At 48.3% G+C, this 22019-nt stretch overlaps 1 protein-coding gene across 1 annotated transcript in view; it reads left to right on the plus strand.

Annotated features, from left to right (window-relative positions):
- Window positions 1-3703: 3703 nt before the first annotated feature.
- The window catches only part of BPI (bactericidal permeability increasing protein), a 30553-nt gene continuing 12237 nt past the window's right edge, over window positions 3704-22019 (plus strand). Inside the window, exons 1-10 of the mRNA XM_005895991.3 lie at window positions 3704-3918; window positions 7127-7241; window positions 8527-8655; window positions 10452-10613; window positions 12066-12129; window positions 13837-13900; window positions 15320-15411; window positions 18667-18843; window positions 19856-19915; window positions 21721-21888. Coding sequence (XP_005896053.3) covers window positions 3792-3918; window positions 7127-7241; window positions 8527-8655; window positions 10452-10613; window positions 12066-12129; window positions 13837-13900; window positions 15320-15411; window positions 18667-18843; window positions 19856-19915; window positions 21721-21888 — 1158 coding nt within the window. The 5' untranslated portion in view covers window positions 3704-3791. The remainder of the gene's footprint in view (window positions 3919-7126; window positions 7242-8526; window positions 8656-10451; window positions 10614-12065; window positions 12130-13836; window positions 13901-15319; window positions 15412-18666; window positions 18844-19855; window positions 19916-21720; window positions 21889-22019) is intronic.

Genomic DNA, 22019 nt, shown 5'->3' on the forward strand with positions numbered 1-22019 from the left:
TCAGGGAGGCAATATCTGCCTGGACCCAGGGGACTCAGGAATTTGGGGCAGTTAGAGCTGCAGGTATTCCAAACTGTGTAAGATAACTTTTCAAAAAATGGATTTTCTGACAAGTCATTAGTCTGTGTGTTTTGGCCTGTGTCTTCCTTGTACGGATACAGACATGGGAATCTGGGGGCCCAGGAACGCAGAGCTAGGGTGAAGACCCAGGGTGACAAGTTCTCTTAGAAACTACCCCAAGAAGAGAGGAGAATATTTCTCTCCATGAAAGGCACTGCGACCTTGACAGGGACATAATTGCCTTGTGACTCTGTTTCCTTATCTTCAAAATGGAGGATAATTATTCCTCTCTCACAGGTTACTTGGGGTTTCCCTGGTAGCTCAGACGGTAAAGAATCCACCTGCAATGCAGGAGACTCGGGCTTGATCCCTGGGTTGGGGAGATCCCCTGGAGCAGGGAATGGCAACCCACTCCAGTGTTCTTGGCTAAGAAATCCCATGGACAGAAGAGCCTGGCAGGCTACTATCCATGGGACACACTGAGGGATTAACAATTTCTTCACTTTTCACTGGTTATTTAAAGGCTTGAAGACAATATAAATAAAGTGTCATAGTAGATGCTCTGTCCATAGCCACTGTTTTCATTCTACAGCAAGCCAGAAGGATTCTTGGTTGTGGTGGGTGGCGGCAGGAAGGGAGATCCTTTCAGAAACAGTGGAAAGAGAAGAAAGAAAAAAAACTCAGAAAGTCTCATGTCCTCCAGGCTCAATGGGCTTCATTAGATTTTCATCAAATCAGAGTCGGGGAGACAGGGCGTCAGGGGGCTGATGAGGACCCAGGAGGAGAGAAGCTGGCCTCCCTCTCTGCAGCCCCGCCCCTCCTCTCATCACCATGGAGACGGTGCCATGCTGCCTGGTGGGGTTTCCGCCCACACTGGGCCTGAGGCTGCTGCAAAGGGAGGGGCAGGGGCCTAGCAGACAGAATTCCGTCTGGAAAGTTGGAGGGAGGGTGGGGAGTGTGTGTGCTGATGCCACCCCCACCCCCACCCCGTCCCAGCTCCCAAGATGCTGAAGGACTCAGGTTAGTGTGGGATGCGTCTGCGCTGGAATCCCAGCTCTGCTAGCAGCCTAGCTGCGTGACTGTGGAAAGAACACTTCCCCTCTCGAAGCCTCAGGCTTCACATATGTCAAAGGAAAGGGGAAAAGGTATAAGAACAAAAGCCTGGTGAAGAAAACTGTAGGGTAAGGAAGCAATGAAATACAGAGAACCGCACATACTGTTCTTAAAAAAGGGAACTTCACAAAACTGGCGTTGATTACATATTTCTGTGTTGAAAGACACATCTGATCTATGCTTACCAAAAGTGGGGAGCGAGGAGAGAAATACTCTAAAATACACTTCTGCTTGTCCTCTCTGGAACTAGGGATTGCACGTAATTTTTATTTATATTTTTTTTGGTTCTTTCTCAAATTTTGGCCCGTGAACATGGATTGCTTTGAAAGTCAGAGTGACAGTAATAGCTACCATTTGTGAACATATTACGCATGGGGTATTGTGTTAAGTGCTTTATATGATTTAAAACCCTTTATGTCTTCACAATAACCTGAGGTGGGGAGTGTACTCTGGTTATCGTCACTTTACAAAGAGGAACTGAGGTTCAGAAAGGTTACCGGGCTTGACCAAGGTCAAACCACCACAGAGTGGCAAAGCTGAGCTTTAAAACCAGTTAAAATACCAGACTCAAAATTCAAGCATTTAATTATTACCACTATTGCCTCTCAGGACAAGAAAATGCTTCTGTTTCCTTAAAGGTTTTACTGTGGAAAACACCAAGGAAATCAAAAGTAGAAAGAAAAATACGATTCTCAGTTATAAAATGAGTAAGTTCTGGGGATCTAATGTATAGCATGATAACTGCAGTTAAGAATACTATATACTTGGAATTTGTTAAGAGAGTAAATCTTCATTCTCCCTACACACACCAAATGATAACCACGTGAAGAGAGAGATGAGCTAATTAGTTTGGTTGTGGCAATCTCTTCACAATGTGTACGCATACTGAATTATCACATTGTACACTTTAAATGTACACTTGACCTTAAACAATGCAGGGGCTAGGGGTGCTGACATCCCAAGCAGTCAAAAACTCGAGTATAATTTAGCGTCAGACCTCCATATACGCAGTTCCATCATATGCGAGGTCCCACATCTCTGGATTCAACCACCCACAGGTGGTGCAGGACGGCAGTATGTATTTATTGAAGGAAATCCATATACAAATGCACCTGCACAGTTCAGACCTGTGCTGTTCAAGGAGCAGCTGTGCACAATTTTGCCAATTATACCTCAGTAGAGCATAAAAAAGGAGACAAAAATATAATCAACTCTGATATACCTGCCACCCAGCTTCCAGGAAGTCCTTGGGTGGAGGGATTTGGGTGGAGGGTTCAGGGAGCGGGGAAGGGGAGGGGAATGACGCTCAGAGCCAGGTCTTGACTTACACACACCATACACACCACACACACACACCACATATACAAACACACACCACACCACACACAACCACGCACCACACATACATACACACACACCACACACAACCACACACCACACATACATACACACACACCACACACAAACACACCACACATGCATACACACATCACACACACAATACACCACACATGCATACACACACACCATACACAAACACACCACACACGCATACACACACACCACACACAAACACACCACACACGCATACACACACACCACACACAAACACACCACACATGCATACACACACACCACACACAAACACACCACACATGCATACACACATCACACACATAATACACCACACATGCATACACACACACCATACACAAAACACACCACACATGCATACACACACCACACACAAACACACCACACACGCATACACACACACCACACACAAACACACCACACATGCATACACACACACCACACACAAACACACCACACATGCATACACACATCACACACATAATACACCACATCACATACATACACACACAACAAACAACCACACACCACACATACATACACATACACCACACCACACCATACACACATCACGCATGCATACACACACCACACATACATACACACACCACAATACATACACACACACCATACCACACATACCCTAAACATATATACACACACCACACACAAACACATCACACATACATATATACAACATACCACACCACATACGCACACACACCAAACACAATCCCACACACAACACACATACATGCACACCGCACACCACACATACATACACATAGACCACACATACATACACATAGACCACACATCATACACACATCACACATGCATACATACACACACCACAATACGTACACATATACCATACCACACACACCCCAAGCATACATACACAAACACACCACACATACATACAATATACCACACCACACACACACCAAATGCAACCACACACACAACACACATACATACACACATGCCACACATACATACACACACAGCACATGCACACGCACAGGGCTCCCAGGCTCCACTGCTGGCTGTTCTGGGGCTGTGGCCCCACCATACGGTGGGGAACCGCAGGCAGGCAGCCGCCCACCCCCTCTTCCGCCCCTGCTCATGTTCCTTCCTCCTTTCTCCATTCTCCTGACTTGCATTTCCACAGCTGCCTCCTTTATAGGTCCCTGGTTCCCCTCCAAGACCTCGAGGTTTTGGCAGCTCTGCAGGACGAAGACATGGCCAGAGGCCCTGACACCGCGCGGAGGTGGGCAACCCTGGTGGTGCTGGCCGCCCTGGGCACGGCTGTGACGACTACCAACCCTGGCATCGTGGCCAGGATCACCCAGAAGGGCCTGGACTACGGTAACTGGCTGCCTTCCTTTCCTTCTCTCCCATCACTGACTGAGCACCTGCCGTGTGCAGCCCTTAAATCCAGGGTATGGCCTGCTCACTGCTCCTTCAAGGTGACCCTCTCACCCCGTCTTACAGAGCAAGAAGCTGGGCCAGGGTGAGTTACCCAAGGTCACAGAGCTGGGAGGCCGCAGCAGGGGGGATGGAACCCTAGTCTGGAGGACTCTGAGTCCAGTGCTCAGGCCCCTCAGGGTCCCCCTCCCTCTACCCAATAACCGATTCGGGCTTGGGCCCTTCACTTCCTTCCTAGCTGGTTCTCAGCCCTGATACTCGTCTGGCAGCCCCTGGCTCAGTCCTCAGCGTGGGCCGAGCTCAGGCTCCGTGAGGAGCGGTGGTGCTTGGCAGCCACACTCTGCACAGTAGCCACCCGGGTGCCACAGAGACGATCCCCCCAGGCCACTCCCTCAGGCCCAGACACGGCAGAGAATGTTATGAAGCAGCCTCCTGACCTGCTCATATCGGTCTAGGCACTATGCTAAAAGCACAAAATGTTACTAGTGACCTTTACAGATGAGCAGACAGACTGGAAGGAGGGAAGGGGAAGGGGGTGGCCTGGATCTGAGCTCTGGTCTGTGAAGTATCAGCGTGGGGCTGCTCAATGCTGCCTCTCTGTGGCAGAGAGATGACCTGCAGAACAGTGGGGGACAGCCGGTGCCAGAGACATCAGACCCAGGAGAAGGCAGGCTCTCAGGGGCGGTGGACCCCCGGAGGAATCAGGACATGACCGAAGTGAAGTGATAGTCGCTCAGTCATGTCCGACTCTTTACAACCCCATGGACTATCCAGTCCATGGAATTCTCTAGGCCAGAATATTGAAGTGGGAAGCCTTTCCCTTCTCCAGAGGATCTTCCCAACCCAGGGATCGAACCCAGGACTCCTGCATTACAGGTGGATTCTTTACCAGCTGAGCCACAAGGGAAGCCCAAGAATACTGGAGTGAGTAGCCTATCCCTTCTCCAGATGATCCTCCTGACCCAGGAGTCGAATCAGGGTCTCCTGGATTGCAGGTGGATTCTTTACTAATTGAGCTATCAGGGAAGCCCCGGACAGGACCAAGGAGACCTGGTATTCCATCCCTGAATTCCTACCCCAGCCCAGGCAGGACACCTGTGAATCCCAGGGTTGCAGACGGAAGACTCCCCGTGAGCTAGGAGAAAGGATTATGCCCCTGCCCTGTACCCAGACCTGGGGTGCCTCTGGTTGCTTCCCGGGAGCAGAGACTTGGGCTCAACCTTTAAGCCCAAACGTCTTCACATTCTGTCAGAGCAGCCTCAGTCCCTCCTTCTACTCACACCCCATTCAGCCACCAGTGAGTGTCCTGAGGTGCAGCATATCGGTTCAGGACCCTCATTACTGACACCATTCAGTGGCTCCCGAGTGCCTTCAGAAGGCGTCCTGGGCTTGGCATTAGAGACCCTTCGAGACCCAGCCCCTGCAGCTCCACAGACGGTGGCCATCCCACATTTCCATTTCTCTCTGGGCAGTGCCAGTCTGTGCTTGGTTTACTTTTGGATCCCCAGAAGGCCTGTCCCAGGGCATGGGCTCTGGGAACAGAAGGCCTGAATTCAGATGCTGCCTCCCTCACCTGTCAGCTGTGTGGTCACCTTTCTGAGCCTGTTTCCTTGTCTGTGAATTGGGAGGTGTAACAAGACCCACTGGGCTTCTTCCCTGGTGGCTCGGTTGGTAAAGACTTCCTGCAGTGTGGGAGACCCGGGTTCCAAACCAGTTCTTTTCAACAAGACCTACTACCCAGGATTGTTCAGATTCGCGTATGTTCAGTTACACGTATGTAACTTAATACATGCATGGAGCCCAGAACTGTGCCAGGAACAGAGTAAGAACCTGATAAATGTTGTTGTTGTTACTATTATTATTACTATTGTTATTATTAGTATGCTTAACTGGCTCTTGGAAAAACACAAATCCTGGGATTCATCATTTTACTGCTTACTCTTCTCATTTAACGTGTTTGCCATCTAACTGGTTCTCTGACGCTGTTAACCACGTAATAACAGATGGCAGAATTCCTGACCCTGGGGACATTCATTCATTTAGTCATCCATCTAGGTATTAGGTATTAGGTATTAGGTTCTAGTCCCTGTGGTAAATGTGGCGGATGTCTGTGACATCCGTCCCTGGCCTTGGGCGGCTTACATCTAGTAGGGGAGAGAGATATTAATCGGAAAATCACATGAATAGTTGCATAATTACAAAAGGTAATGCGAGCTCCAAAAGAGATACCCACAGCATCGTGAGAATGATAACAAGCAGGATCGCACTCTTCTGATAGACCAGAGAAAGTTCCTAGAAGAAATGATGACTAGAAGCTGACCAGGTGAAGATGAGAGGAAAAGGTTTCCCAGGCAGTGGGAAAGGTGCATGCAAAGATCCTGTGGCGAGAGAGTCCAAAACCCGGAGAGACGCAGTATCTGTGAAGGCAGAGCACAGAGCAGATGATCAATAAACACCCATAGGATGCATGACTGGGTGTTTGAAGTGGGTGATATTTCAAACTAAGTGTTGGCAAACAATAGCCTGTAGGCCAAATCTGGGTCACCACGTTTTTGTATGGCCCAGGGACTAAGCATGGCTTTTACATTTTTAAATGGCTGGGAAAAAAATCAAAAGGAGAATCTGGTCTCAGGCCGTGTGAAAACGATGTGTGTGCTGTGTATGCTAAGTCACTTCAGTCTTCAGTGTCCAAGTCTTTGCGACCCCATGGACTTCAGCTAGCCAGACTCCTCTGTCCATGGGTTTCTCCAGGCAAGAATACTGGGGTGGGTAGCCATGCCCTCCTCCAGAGGATCTTCCTGACCCAGGGATTGAACCCATGTCTCTCATGTGTCTTGCATTGGCAGGCGGGTTCTTTACCACTAGTGACACTGATGTGAAATTCAAGTTTCATTTTCTATCAGTAAAGTTTTATTGTAACAAAGCCATACCTATTCATTGACTTACTGTCTATGACTGCTTTTGTACAATAACATCTGAGCTGAGTGGTTGTGACGGAGATAGTAAGATCTAAAAAGCAGAAAATATTTATTATCGGGGCATTGACAAGAGCCCTTAACTGAGCCCTGCTATAGACCCTCCAATCCCACCGTCTCTGCTATGAACCAGCTACATGCCTCTGACCTCTGCCTCCTCTCTCTCCTCTCAGCCTGCCAGCAGGGAGTGCTTACTCTGCAGAAGGAGTTGGAGAAGATAACAATTCCCAATTTCTCAGGAAACTTTAAGATAAAGTACCTCGGGAAAGGGCAATACAGCTTCTTCAGGTAAGCCCTGTCCTGCTCAGTCCTCCGTGTTCAGGACTGTCGTGTGTTGGGGCCACCAAGACGTAGATTCATAGAGCCACAAATTCCTAAACTAAGAGAGGTTAGAGGATCCCAAAGCTAATGTTCACATCATTCCGAGGGGATACAGTCCCCAAGCTGCGTGTGGAAGAAACCACCCAAACTGTCTTTCAGACACTCACTGTGACTCCCGAGGGGATGTCATAAATCCCCAAACTCTGTGCCAAGCCCTTATGTTAATTGGGATTAGGGGCGGAGGTGAGGTTTCTATGACAGAAAACCTAATCAGAAATGACCTTAACCAGAATGTAGGGGCTCAGAGGACTGAGATGTCCCTGGGATCATCTGGCTTCAGGTTCAGCTTGAGGAAGGCTCAAATATCACTGGACCTTGTTTTTCTCTTGCCATCTCTCAGCATCTCTTCCCTCTGGAAAGGCTAATTCTCGGGTAGGATGTCCCTGTAAAGAGGCCATCAGCATCTTCTCAGCACTTCCAGCCCTATAGGAGGAAGGTACCATCTTCTTACCACTCAAGCAAAACTCCTAAGATTCACTCTGATTGGTCCATTTTAGGTCCATACACAGTGCTGGACCAATCACTGTGGCCAGGGAATAGAAAACACGAATGAGCTTGTACTGAAGTCTCAAGCTCCACCCCCTGAAGATGACCTGTGAAGTCAACTTTCTTGGGAGCAGCATGGGCTAGATGTGGGGAAGAGTTCCTCCAAAGTAAAAATGGCAGTTCTGTTATCAACAAGAGAGGGATGTGGGTGCTGGGGAGAAAACCCATAAATGTCCTCTAACGAATTTTATGCACTCACTTAGCAGATATTTTTGAGCACCTACTATGTGTCTGATTCAGCAGGCTTTGCTATTGTACAATAGGGAAAAAAAGACAGACACATTCCACCCCTTACAGAACATGTAGTCAATGGAATTACATTTGTTATCTTCACTGATTATCACACACCCTGCAAGACAGAAGTTATTGTGCCCACTTTACAAATGAGGAAACTGAGACTCAGGATGATTAAGCGATGTGGCCAGGATCACACAAAAGTAAATTGAAGAGCAGGATTCAAATGCAGATTTGTCTGACTTTAAAGCCTAGCCACAGAGTTCCCAAGGCTGCTCTCATCATAACTTTTGGGCTCTCTTAAAATGGATGGGATAAAGGACCAGGCTGGAGGGGAATGAGTCTGCACTGACCATTGACTGAGTCCTTGTGGGGACCCCGAGGAGACTAACTGATCGTTTCTTCCTTGCAGCATGGTTATTCAAGGATTCAATCTTCCCAATTCCCAGATAAGACCGTTGCCAGATAAGGGCCTTGATCTCTCTATCAGAGATGCCAGTATCAAGATCAGAGGAAAATGGAAGGCACGAAAGAATTTCATGTGAGTTTCCAAGCTTGTTGTTTGTTGAGTGTGGGGGTAAGCTCTTGGTGATACTTGGAAGAGAGGAGAGCCAAGATCTCAAGTATGCCGAATTTTCGCCTGGCCAAATACCATCTGCCCCCTCAGAGCTACTGGGAAAATTTTTCACAAAAGAAGTTTTAACATGCTGCTGCTGCTGCTGCTAAGTAGCTTCAGTCATGTCCGACTCTATGCAACCCCATAGACGGCAGCCCACCAGGCTCCCCCGTCCCTGGGATTTTCCAGGCAAGAGTACTGGAGTGGGGTGCCACTGCCTTCTCCGAAGTTTTAACATAACTCTTGGTTAATAGCTGAGCATGTTCCCACATCTCAATGCAGGACACCAGCAAGGCTGAGTTGGTACATATGGCTTAGGAGGGAAGGCTAAGTGGGACCTTTACTTTACCCCTTTATCAGTTAGCAATTGCTGCATTACAAACCATCCCAAACTCAGTGACCTAAAGCAAGTCATATATCTTCACTTATGTATCTATGTGTTGGCTGGGGTTCCCTGCCATAGGTTGGCCTCAGCTAGGGGTGGCCCTGTTCAACATGTATCTCCTCGTCTTCCCTGGACCAATGAATGAGCTACACAGAGCATGTTCTTAGTGACAGCAGAGGTGCAAAAAGGGTAACCAGAAGCATGCTAAGCCCTAGACTTTGAACTGGTCCATAGTCACTTCTACTCATATACCATTGGCCAAAACAAGTCACGTGCCCAAGTCCAAAGTCAAGAACATGGAATTACACACGTATCCTCCCAAGACAGGCAATGGAGAGGGTATGGACGCAGGGAGGGTGAAAATTGGGGCCAATCATCCAAACCACAACTGTGAATCTAAATATTGGGCTCTCACTGCGGTGACTGTGCAGTGGTGACAGTGGCCCAGACTGACCTGTCATGTTAGCAACTTCTCCTTTGTGGGGAATCCAGGGAGCAAACAGACCCTTTGATGAGGACAGAGGCGTAGGTCTGCCCTTCGTTATAAGGACTGCTGATCTGGCATTCCCCACAATAAGCATTGCTTCATTTTTCTTTTTTTTTAGCTTTTTATTTTATATTAACAATGCTGTTATAGTTTCAGGTGGACAGCAAAGGGACTCAGCCATACATATACATGCATCCATTCTCCCCCAAACTTCCCTCCCATTCCAGGCTACCACATAACATTGAGCAGGGTTCCCTGTGTTATACAGCAGAGGGACTTGCTTAATTTTTCATGTGAGCTCTTTCACATCTATCATTTCACTTACTGATCATAAACAAATAAATAGCAATACTTCCTCACGTTATAGAAGAGTTGACAAATTACATTCACATCCACTGTCTTATCCCAAACTCATTTCAGGAGGGAGTAGTTATTAACCCCATTTAATGAACCAAGTCATTAATTAATTAAAGACACGTCCCTTCCCAAAACTCAGCTTTCTAGTGGCAAAACCAGTGTCCCACTGCTGGTCCAAGGTCTGAGTAAGGAAACTGAAGCTCAGAGAGGTTGAGAAACACTCCCCGTGCCACACAGCACAAGCAGAGGCTGAGGCAGTGGATAAGAGGAGGTTCTGCCAGGCAGACATGGCTTCAAACTTTGAGTTGGGATTCTGGTTCTTTCACTCAGCTGCTGTGTGACATTGGGCAAGCGGCCTTCCCTCTCTGAACTCCATCTCCTCATCCTGAGCGGGGATAATAGCAAAACCTACCTTCCAGCATTGGTGTGAAGTTTGACTGGCAGAGGGGAGAAAATGCTTGCTCCAAGTCTTGTCTTTGTGTTTCCCTTCAGCAAACTCGGTGGCAACTTTGACCTGAGTGTGGAGGGCATCTCTATTTTGGCGGGTCTGAATCTGGGCTATGACCCTGCCTCGGGCCACTCCACTGTTACCTGCTCCAGCTGCAGCAGTGGCATCAACACCGTCCGCATACACATCTCTGGCAGCAGCCTGGGGTATGACCTCCTGGGGCTGTGGATGGGAGGAGGGATGAATGTGTATGCGTGCTCAATCACTCAGTCATGTCCGACTCTTTGAGACCCTATGGACTGTAGCCCACCAGGCTCCTCTGTTCATGGGATTCTCCAGGCAAGAATACTGGAGTGGGTTGCCATTTCCTCCTCCAGGGGATCTTCCCGACTCAGGGATTGAACCCACATCTCCTGCACTGCAGGTGGATTCTTTACCACTGAGCCACCTGGGAAGTCCTGGGAGGAGGAACAGGATTATCCTAATCATTCTTGTATTCAGAAAGCACATCCCAAATGCCACTTCCATGTCAGCCTTGTCCAAAGGTCTCAGATGTAAGGAAGATACAAAGGTTCACAGATGGAACACCCCCTCCCTGCCTTGAAGGGTCCCTTGCTCATTCAATATTCATTCAGCAAACTTTTACTGAGCACTTATTATGCTGCAGGCTCTGCACTAAACACTTTCAGTGCACCAAGTTATTAATCCTTATCACAAGCCTGTAGGCATTCATCTCTCCATCCAACTAACAAATATCAACTAAGAAACTGCTGTGCATGAGGCTTGTTCATTGTGTTCAAGAAAAAGCAGTGGTCACTAAAAATCTGGCCTTGCTGACAGTGATTGGAGGGCTGATGGATGCCTAGCACTGTTCAGACATGAGCCTTATCCCATCCTGTCCACACAAAGACTCTATGAGGTTAGTCTATTATTACCCCCACTTTCAGAGGAGAAGATCAAGGCACAGAAAGAATAGGAAGTAGCCTGAGTTTTCATACCTAATGAGAATTGAGAAGGGATTCAATCCAGGACTCCCAGCCCCCGGATTCTTAGCTTCACAGTCCCGGTTCTCTTGAAGCTTCAGCCTGTGGGGAAGACAGACATTAATCAAATCATTGCATTAATGAATGGCTCACAAGGAATTACAAAAGGATATTAGAAGTAGGAAAAAGAGGTACAACGTGTGATGAACACATAGAACAGAAGGTTCTGACCTAGTCTGGCGGTTGCCCAGTTCTTTGATGAAATGACATTTGAATTGAGATGAAAAGAAGTAGAAGTTAATTAGACTGGGGACAGTGGGTGTTTTAAGCAGAGTGAACAGCGTGTGCAAAGGTCCTGTGGTGGGAGGAAGCAGAGGACACAGGAGGACATGGACGAGCTGGGGCTGGAGGACAGAGAGAGAGGGAGTGGTGAGGAATGAGGCTGGGACGGGGCAGGGTTCCCGCTGTGCACCTGTGTAAGAAATAACCTCATGACCAGTCACTGAACACAGCAGAAGAAGGGTCTGATGGGGGTGTACAGAGTCGGAGCCCAGGGATGAGGGCGGTTAGGCCTCTTCAGGAGAGGGAGGAAGGCTTCCCAGATGAGGCAGCCTTCTGAGCACAGCCTGGGGAGTACCTGGAAAGCCTCACGCCTGTCCCCACATGTCAATCCAGGTGGCTGATCCAACTCTTCCGCAAACGAATCGAGTCTTTGCTCCAAAAGTCCATGACCAGAAAGGTAGGAGGGGCTTAGAGTTTCAGCCCGCTCCCGTCAAAGTGGGTGGGGCCCGCGGTGGGTGGGGCCCGCGGTGTCCGCAAACCTCACGCATCGCGGGACACTTTCGCTCTCATCCAGACCTCTTCAGCAGTCTCCTACAGCCCTTAGGGAGCGCAAGTCCAGCTCTACAATGTGTCATGTCAATTTTCCTGGGAATCTAGCAAGAGACTAAGGTTCATGTCACGCACCCTCAGCAAACTGCCCCACACTTGAGTCACCTCTGCCTTCCCCGACGTCGTCCCTCCCTGCAGAGAAACTACTGTTCTTTCCTGCTGAACCCTCATATCCCTCCGGCCTCCTTTCTCATCCCCCACCCCAGAACCCCCTTGGTGGTGGTGCTGCTGCTGCTAAGTCGCTTCAGTAGTGTCCAACTCTGTGTGACCCCATAGACGGCAGCCCACCAGGCTCCTCCGTCCATGGGATACTCCAGGCAAGAGTACTGGTGTGGGTTGCCACTGCCTTCTCCAGTGCACGAAAGTGAAAGTGAAGTCTCTCAGTCAGGTCCGACTTTTAGCGACCCCATGGACTGCAGCCTACCAGGCTCCTCCGTCCATGGGATTTTCCAGGCAAGAGTACTGGACTGGGGTGCCATTGCCTTCTTCACCTTGGTGGTAAGCCCCACCCAGAAAACGTGCAGCTGATGAAGCTGCTAGACTAGAGTGTAGCCAAGCTATGTCCTGAGGCTGGAACTGGTATGAAGGACAGACACAGACCAGTGTGTCCCCCCAGCTCTGCTTTCACTCTAACCCCCATCCCCTACAAGCCAACCTCTTCAGCTGAGAAAAGGGGTAGTTTCTTGAGCTAGCTTCCCATTAATAAACCATCAGCTTCCAGGAAACCCCAGAGCCTGTCTTCCAAGCCAAGTGAGCTTGGGTTTTCTCCAGAGGGTAGTGGGGAGCCATTGAAGGTATTAGGCAAGGGGATGACCTGGCCAGATCTGTGCTTTAGATCAATTAGTCTAGCTGCCATGAGAATGGCTGGAGGGGCCAAGAGCAGGGCAGGAGTCTTGGGGAAACCAAGGAGGCTTGTGCAGTCTTCCAGATGGGAGACCTTGGTCTTCCAGTCAAAGACGCTGACAATGTGGGTAAGGAGATATCAACCATCTATCTGAAAGCACTCTGTCAAATATTAAGAGAAAAAAATACCCATGCATGGTGGTCAAAATGCACAGCATAGTAGATTATAAAATGGGTTTTAGAATCTGAGTAGGAAATAAAACGCAGATATGCATCTCATACAGTCGTATGTGTGCTCAGTTGTTCAGTCATGTCCAACTCTTTATGACCCCATGGACCGTAGCCCGCCAGGCTCCTCTGTCCATGAGGTCTTCCAGGCAAGATAACTGGAGCGGGTTGCTACTTCCTTCTCCAGGGGATCTTCCCGACCCAGGGATAGAACCCACGTCTCTTGCACCTCCTGCATTGGTAGGCAGGTTCTTTGTCACTAGCACCACCTGGGAAGCCCCATACAGTCATATACAGCTACTATTTCCAGGCTATATGTTGGACTCTGAGCTTCCTGGTGGCCAAAGAGAAAAGGGAAGCTTGAGTAGCTACATGATTTTCAAGGAAACATTCAAGACAAGCAAAACCTGTCCAGATAATTATTCCTAAAGGACACTGTCCACTATGGGAAGCCTTCGCTGATTTTTTCTTTTATTCTCCCAAGATCTGCGAGGTGGTGACTAGTACCGTGTCCTCCAAGCTGCAGCCTTATTTCCAGACGCTGCCAGGTAAGAAATGGGCAGGGCTAAGAAGGCTGGGGTGGAAGGGGGGAACCTGGGGTAGAAGGGGGAAGGGGAAGTTGGGATAGAAGGGAGATAGGGAGAGTGTGATGGAGCCAGCAAGTTTCCTAGGCAGGCCAGGCTTGGGTGCGAATGAGTAGAGCAGGTTATTTTCAAATGGTAATTAGTATCAGATCCCTTGGGGCCAGGTCCTTGTAGCAGGTCTGGGAGTTAAATGGAAGAGAAACCCTACAAGGTTTCCCTACAAACAACAAGTACCCACAGCCCCCTGAAGCCAGAGGTACATAGCTGATCTGAGATCTGAGGTTGGTCACTTGCCCTCTCAAGGACTCAGTTTCCATATCTTTAAAATGGACACAATCTTCTCTTTCCCCAAGTGCTCAGTAAATTGTGAAGGGTTGCAGAAGGTGCAGGAAGACCCATCTGGCCAAGTGTCAACATGTGTCATGTACCCAGCAGTAATGTTTCCTCTTGGCCTCCCAATGCCACACTGAGATCACTGTTTTCTGCCAAATTTACACCAGGAAACAGGAGCCATGACTTGCCCAAATTCACAGGGCCAGTAAGAAGCAGAAATATGATCCAAATTCAGGTTTTCCTACTCCAGAGCCTGTGCCCCAAACTTCTACCAGGGCTGCCTCCCCACAGAGCCTAATGTGGCCTGCACGTGGTACTTGTCCATTTCAGATACATTTCCTTCTTCCGGGCACTGTCCCAGCCCCTCCAGGTGCAGAGCTCATCCTGGGTGTATTCAACGCAGTTTCAGGGTCCCAGGTTTAGCCTCACTGGGCAGGAAAAAGATTTTGGTTTGAGTCCCAGCCTTGTCACTCACAAGCTTTGCCATCCAGGACTAATTACGTATTCTGAGACTCAGTTTATTCCCTCTAACATGGGAAAGCAGGGCTAAAGGAGAAACCAATATTCATTTAATCTTCATTGATTAATGCTGGAAACAAAGAAACCAATCAGACTTGAAGCCAGTTTGGGCTCTGCCTGGGATGTTATCACTGCAATAATGACTCTTTCTGGCTTTTGAGCCCCTACCATGTACAGAGCATCTGCAAAGTCGTTAGTACCCCATCCTACAAATGAAAACAAGTGGCTCAGAGGAAGTGAAAGGACTTGTCCAAGGTCACACAGAGTTCAGTTAAGCCCAAGTCATTCTGTTCCTTGACTCTGCTTTGGCCATGTCTCAGAGCTGTTGGAAGAAGGGAGGGAGCTGATGATTCTGGGAATGTGGGGTGTGGGCTCATTTTCCTTTGAGGGGCGCGCAGGGAGGAGGGCTCCTTGGAGGCAGTGGGAATGGAATTAGCACTGCAGGTCTGTAAGGAGATGCTGAGTCTGCATCCCAGGCTCCAAAGATGCTGCCATGGGGAGCCAGCTCATGGTCCATCTTCTTTCCCCTAGTGACAACCAAACTAGACAAAGTGGCTGGGGTCGATTATTCACTGGTGGCACCTCCAAGAGCCACAGCCAATAACCTGGATTGGCTGCTGAAGGTGAGACTCATATCAAGAATCATACACCCTCACGCCTTTGCCTCAGAACCCCCACACCTGGCGGCTTCCCATCGTCCTTGGAAACAAATCTTACAATGACCCCACCCTCTTCCTATCCATCCTCACCACTCTCCCCAGTCCACCTTCCATGCCTTCTCCTGGCTCCAATCACACTGACCTTCCTGCTAGTCCTGAAATGCACCATGACTGCTGCCTCCCCAGGACCTTTGCACTTGTTGCTCCTTCTAGCCAGGAGGCTCTCACCCAGATATCGACAGCAGCTCTCTCTTTCCTCCTTCAAGTCTTTGCTCAAGTATCCTCTCCCTAGAGAAGCCCTCCCAGACCAGCATTGCTAAAACAGTACCCTCCTCTTCCCCTATATCCTGCTTTATTTTTCTCAGCCGCACTTATTACTCATGTACACACACCGCAGTCACAAGCCTGTCTCCCTCAATACGATGAAAGAGAAGGGGCTGTGATTGTTTTGTTCTTTACCATACACAGCACCTAGAACTATGCTTGGCGTGTAATAACCGTTCTGTAAATGTGTATTGGATGGATGGATGGTTAGATGGTTGGATGGATGGATGGATGGAGTGAGTGAGTTTCATTTCACGCCACTTTCCCTCTCACTCTCTACCCTCCAATCAGGCTCACTGGCCTTGTACCTCCTCAACACTTCCAGCTAATTTCCGCCTTAGGGCCTTCATCCTGTCCATTCCCTCTGCTTGGACTCCCCTCTCCTCCTTCCCCTCCTCTTCCCAGCCATCTTCTTCTTATCCTCCAGTGGGTCTGGGCTGGGATGTCACTCCCCAAGCAGCCGTCCCCCATCTCAGCTGGAATAAGTCCCACTTTCTGAATCCCCTCCGGATGTACCTCAATCCCTCCACAAGGGGTGTGTCTGTTTACTATTTTTGCTTGTTTTCTCTAAAACACATTTAAAGTCTGGAAGAAAATGTAGAAACCACATAGGAGCAGAAGAAATAAATAGGGAGGAAAGAAGGGGAGAAGGAAAGAGAAATTACCCTAATAATATGACTGAGGCCTGTATGTTGACACACAAATTACACTTCTCCAACCCGCCAATCCTTTCCTCTGCTTAGACACAGAAAATCACACACACACATGCACACATGTAAAAGAAGCAGAAACAAAAATACACACATGTAGGCCTGGAAACAAATACACACAGAAACAACATATATAAACATATATATGTATACAAGTCATGTTTTACAACTTTTAAAACCAGAACGGTGCAAGGTATACATCCATCAGTGAAATGTCCTCCCCTAGTCCCTTCACTGGCTCTTGGGTCTTTCAGTGGATAGCTTGTGATAAGCTACGTAGACAGTGCCCCCTCTTGGGATGTCTGGGCTCTTTCCCTTTTTTCCACAAGTGTAACCAGAACTGCCATGAGTATCCTTGTAGCTGTGTCTCTGCCCATCTTTGATTACTTTCTGGAAGTGAAATTGCTGGACCAAATAGCATACTTGTAAAAAAAATCTAAGTGATAAGATGGAACAAAGGATTAAAACAATACCTGATTATCCCTAGCGAATGAGAATGTCCTGTTTACTGGCCCCCCCCCACCCCCACTCGGGGCTCCTGCCCAGAGGTGATAGCTGTCAGCCATGGCAGGTATTAATCTGGTCCTGAGCATTCATATACACTTACACGAAAGCCCATCTAGTTTTACTGAGAATCTGTTTGCATTGTTCTTCACTTTCTTTTCTCACCTAGTGATATATATTAGAGATGGTTCCTGGTTGGTACATAAGTCCACCCGTTATTTTTATTTTTTGTCTTTTTTGCAGCTATTTTTAAGAGTTGCTTATGATATTTACTCTATAAGATGGGTGTCATGGTCATTAACGGCAAATAATGATCCAAAAGTACAGAGAATATTACGCATTATCACATACCCACTACCCAGATTTTAGAAGTGTTACTACTTTGTCGTATTTACCTTTAATATTTCTTGAGATGAAATACTGTAGAAGTAAATAGCTGAGGCCCCCTTGGGGACCCTCTACCCCGCAGGGAATCACGTGGATGATGTCCCTGTGTGTCCTCGCCTGACTTTTTATACTTTTGCTATCTATCTCTGGTGTCAATAATTCTTATATAGTATGTTTTCTAGGCCTTTAATTTTACATAAATGGCTTCCCTCATAGCTCAGTCGGTAAAGAATCTGCGTGCAATGCAGGAGACCCGGGTTCAATCCCTGGGTCGGGAAGATTCCCTGGAGAAGGAAATGGCAACCCACTCCAATATTCTTGCCTGGAGAATCCCATGGACAGAGAAGCCTGGTGGATTATAGTACATGGGGTCACAAAGAGCCAGACACGACTTAGTGACTAAAGCACAATTTACATAAATGGTATTCTAACATATGTATCCATCGACAATTTGCTATTTTATAACGCAACATTATTGTTTTTCAGCTAAGTGAATGATCTGTTTTTTGCAATGCGTAGCCAAATTGCTCTTCAGAAATGTAAACATATTCCCCAGGAGCCCATGAATACTCTCACCAAAAACTGGATAGTATCAGTTTAAAATACACACACGTTTAAAACAATTTACCTCTCTCTTGAATATTTTGCTAATTTGATAAGTGAAAACAAACAGAATTCTCCTTGTTCTTTTAGGAGAATTTCTGCACTTATTTGCAAGGTTGAGGCAGAGACCATGGCATGGTTAGGAATGTGCTTGCCAGAATCCAGATGTCTGGGTTCAATCACTGACTCTGGCACTCACCCTTTTAAGTGAGCTTGGGCAAGCCACTTCACCTTCCCAAGCCTCAGAGTGTGTTTGTGTGCTCACTCACTCAGTTGTGTCCGATTCTTTGTGACCTCGTGGACTGTAGCTCACCAGACTCCTCCATGGAATTTTCCGGGCAAGAATACTGGAGTGGGTTGCCATTTCCTTCTCCAGGGGAATCTTCCCAACCCAGGAATCAAACCTGCATCTCCTGCATTGGCAGGCAGATTCGTTACCACTGAGCCACCTGGGAAACCAGCATCCTGTCTTGTAAAATGCGGGTGATCTCATCTACCACACAGCCTTGGTGGAGAAGCACTTAGAAATTAGCACAAGGAGGCATGCAATGCTGTTGTTAGTCTCAGGCCATGGCTTTCTCCTCTGTGAATCCATGATTACTATCCTTAGCGCATTTTTTTCCTGGAATGGAGACATTGAATTGTAATTCTTGAAGGATGCCCAGGCTCACTCTACTGCCTCTGCCCGCAGGGGGAGTTTTTCAGTCTGGCCCACCGCAGCCCCCCGCCCTTTGCCCCGCCAGCGCTGGCCTTTCCCTCAGACCACGACCGCATGGTGTACCTGGGCATCTCTGAGTATTTTTTCAACACGGCCGGGTTCGTGTATCAGAAGGCTGGAGCCCTGAATCTGACCCTCAGAGACGACATGGTAAGGCCAAATGGGAGTGAATGTGGGAAGAGAGTGCAGTAGATGGTCTGGTTCTGAGTCTTGGTTCACAGCCAGGAACATCGAGTTCTGAACTCTGGAGTCAGCCAGACCTGAGTTCAAACCCCAGATCCCCTCTTTTCCATCCTGGTGACCTTAGGTTGGTTATTCAGCCTCTAAGAACCTCATCTGTAAAACACCAATAATAGTATCTTCCTCCAAAGGGTGTAAGGAAGGTTGAATGAGATATGATTACTTGGCAGCCCCAGCACAGGCTTATGAGTGTGGAGGAAGTCCCCTGCATCCTAATGATAACAGCTAACATTGACCGTGTCCCTGCTGTGTGTCTGTCCGTAATCCAGTCTTACCATCATATCAACATTATGGTCATCATCCTCCATGACTTTGTCTCCGTATCTGTGGCTGAGTCCTGCTCTGGGCCTCGGTTTGCCCATCTATAGAATGAGCAAATGACCATCCTCCCCAGAGTCTAGGGGCAACAGGACCCACCCTGCTCACCAGCCACACGGGTTCCTCCTCTGCTGCTCTCAGAAGAGATGCCAGATCCTCCCCCTCTGTAGAGGCATCAAAGAGATGCTGAGCCCTGACTTGTCCCCCTGTGGAGATAAACAAAGACCATCCCAATGAGAACTCTTGCCTTTGGCAGACTCAAAGGCACACGGTGGGGGGGGGGCGGGCGAGGGGTGGGAACGCTTTATATTAAATAAAGGGAAAGGGCTGGGTAGGCTCTTACAGAGGTTGTTGGTGTGGGCAAGCTGGAGGCGGGACTAACAGAAGCCAGACATCTTATGTGATTGGTTTGAAAAGCATATTTGATTTTTCCAGTGTTAGGGAAGCTGGCAGTCACTGACCATTCTGGGTCAGCATTCTTCGGTCATACGTGATCTGGCCACGGTTTGTTTGTGTATTCATTCTCTCACCCCTCATATAGAATTTGCCCCCCAATCTATAACATAATCTTCCAAGATCCTTTTCTCTTCCTCCCTCGCTACAGATTCCAAAGGAATCCAAGTTCCGCCTGACAACCAAATTCTTTGGAATCCTGATACCCCAGGTGAGAAAGGACTTGTTCCCCTTTAGTCATCTCGTGAGGAGGCCTGGGGGGAGCTGAGAACAGCTCTGCTGAGAGCTGCCCCTGTCCAGATCAAGAGGCAACCCAGCCTGAGCCTGTGGACACAGCTTTGTGCAGCTCATCCCCAGTGCGGAGAAAGGCCCCAAGCACTCATGTGACCAGGTGTGAGTAGATCCTGAGGGCGCATCCATTCAACAAATAGTTTCTGAGTGCCCACTGCATTTCTGGGGCCCTGTGCAGGGCATCCAGCAAAACAGATCATATCCCAGCCCTCCTGGAGCTCCCGTCCAGTGGAGAGAGAGGAAATTATTGTTCAGACACCCGAAACAATAAAGAAAACAGACTGTGATAAGTGAAAAAGTGAAAGTGTTAGTCATTCAACTGTGTCATATTCTTTGCAACTCCATGGATTGTAGCCCTCCAGGCTCCTCTGTCCATGAGATTTCCCAGGCAAGACTACTGGAGCGGGTTGCCATTTCCTCTTCCAGGGGATCTTCCCAATCTAGGGATCAAACCTGTGTCTCCTGCAGCTCCTGCTTTGGCAAACAGATTCTCTACCTCGGAGCCACCTGGAATGCCCATGCTGGTGGTTAGGGCTTAAGTATATGAATTTGCTGAGCAGGTGGGACACAAACATTCAGTCCATAATAGCCTCTTTAATGGTGACACTTCCAGAAATTTATATATAGGCAGTACTGGTATGGAGGAGCTGCAACGCGTAGAGGGATCAGGGAAAGGGAAAGGGAAACTTAATTTGCATAGCAATTGCATTCTTTTTACTCAGACTGTGAGTTTACCTGGAGGAGGACTGCAGGCTAGCTGAGATGGGGGTGTTGTCAAAGCTCTCCTTTGATCCTCCTTGAACCCACCACTGCTCTCTAGACTTGAAGGAAGGGAAAGAGCCAAGCTAAGGAGGAATACAGGATCAACACTCAGGGAGAGGGAACAGAGAATGCAAGGAGTTTTAGACAGAAAGAGAGTAGAGTGCAGTTTTTTTAGTTAATTTCAGGATACTTTTATTCCATCCAAAAAGATGTTTTGAATTATAAATCTCTTCCTGGGATCTATCTGGGTTTGAACTCTGGTCCTTACTTACTAGTTTTATGTTCCTGAGCATGTTCTGCCTGTATCTCAGTATTCTCATACATAAAATGCAGTAATAACAACTTCACCTCATAAAGCTGCAATTGATTAATTGAGTTGATGTATACAAAGACAGCAAGTCACATTTGAGGAAAAGAAGTCCCTTGTGGGTGGAGTTAGAGGGCAAGTGGTAGAAGCGATGGAGGGGGTGGGCATGGGGTGAGGCTGGCAGGGTGCCAGGTGCTGAATTATACAGTCTTTACAATTTATTCTGAAAGCAATGGGGAGGCTTCCCTGGTGACTCAGTGGCAAAGAATCTGCCTGCCAATGGAAGAGACACAGGTTCAGTGACCCCTGATCTGGGAAGACCCTACACGCCACGGAGCAGCTCAGTCCGTGCGCCACAACTATTGAGCCTGTGCTGTCGAGCCAGGGAGCCACAGTACTGAAGCCCATGTGCCCTTGAGCCTGTGCTCTGCAACAAGAGAAGCCACTGTAATGAGAAGCCTGTGCATCACAAAGAGGAGTAGCCCCGACTCACCACAACCAGAGGAGAGTAGTTCGTGCAGCATTGAAGATCCAGCACTGCCAAAAAACAACAGTGGGAAGACATTGGAAGTGCTTCTGCAGGACCAGGACAAGATAGGATTTAGACGCTTTTTAATCAATGGCCTCTTTTGTTGGTCGTCCCCTGTGGGTTGCAGGTGGCCAAGATGTTCCCTGACATGCAGATGCAGCTCTTCATCTGGGCCTCTTTGCCTCCGAAACTCACCATGAAGCCCAGCGGCCTTGACCTCATCTTTGTCCTGGACACCCAGGCCTTTGCCATCCTCCCAAACTCCTCCTTGGACCCCCTCTTCCTGCTTGAGATGGTAAGCTGATCCCAGGTCTGAGCAGACAGGCAGCCCTGGACAGGGCTCAGAGCACTGCCCTGAGAGCCAGGGGGACTGGCGTAAAGCCTACCCAGACTCAAACCTGCATTGTGTGTGTCCAGAGCCACTGT

This window comes from Bos mutus, chromosome 13, assembly GCF_027580195.1.
Source record: "Bos mutus isolate GX-2022 chromosome 13, NWIPB_WYAK_1.1, whole genome shotgun sequence".
Classification (NCBI taxonomy): domain Eukaryota; kingdom Metazoa; phylum Chordata; class Mammalia; order Artiodactyla; family Bovidae; genus Bos; species Bos mutus.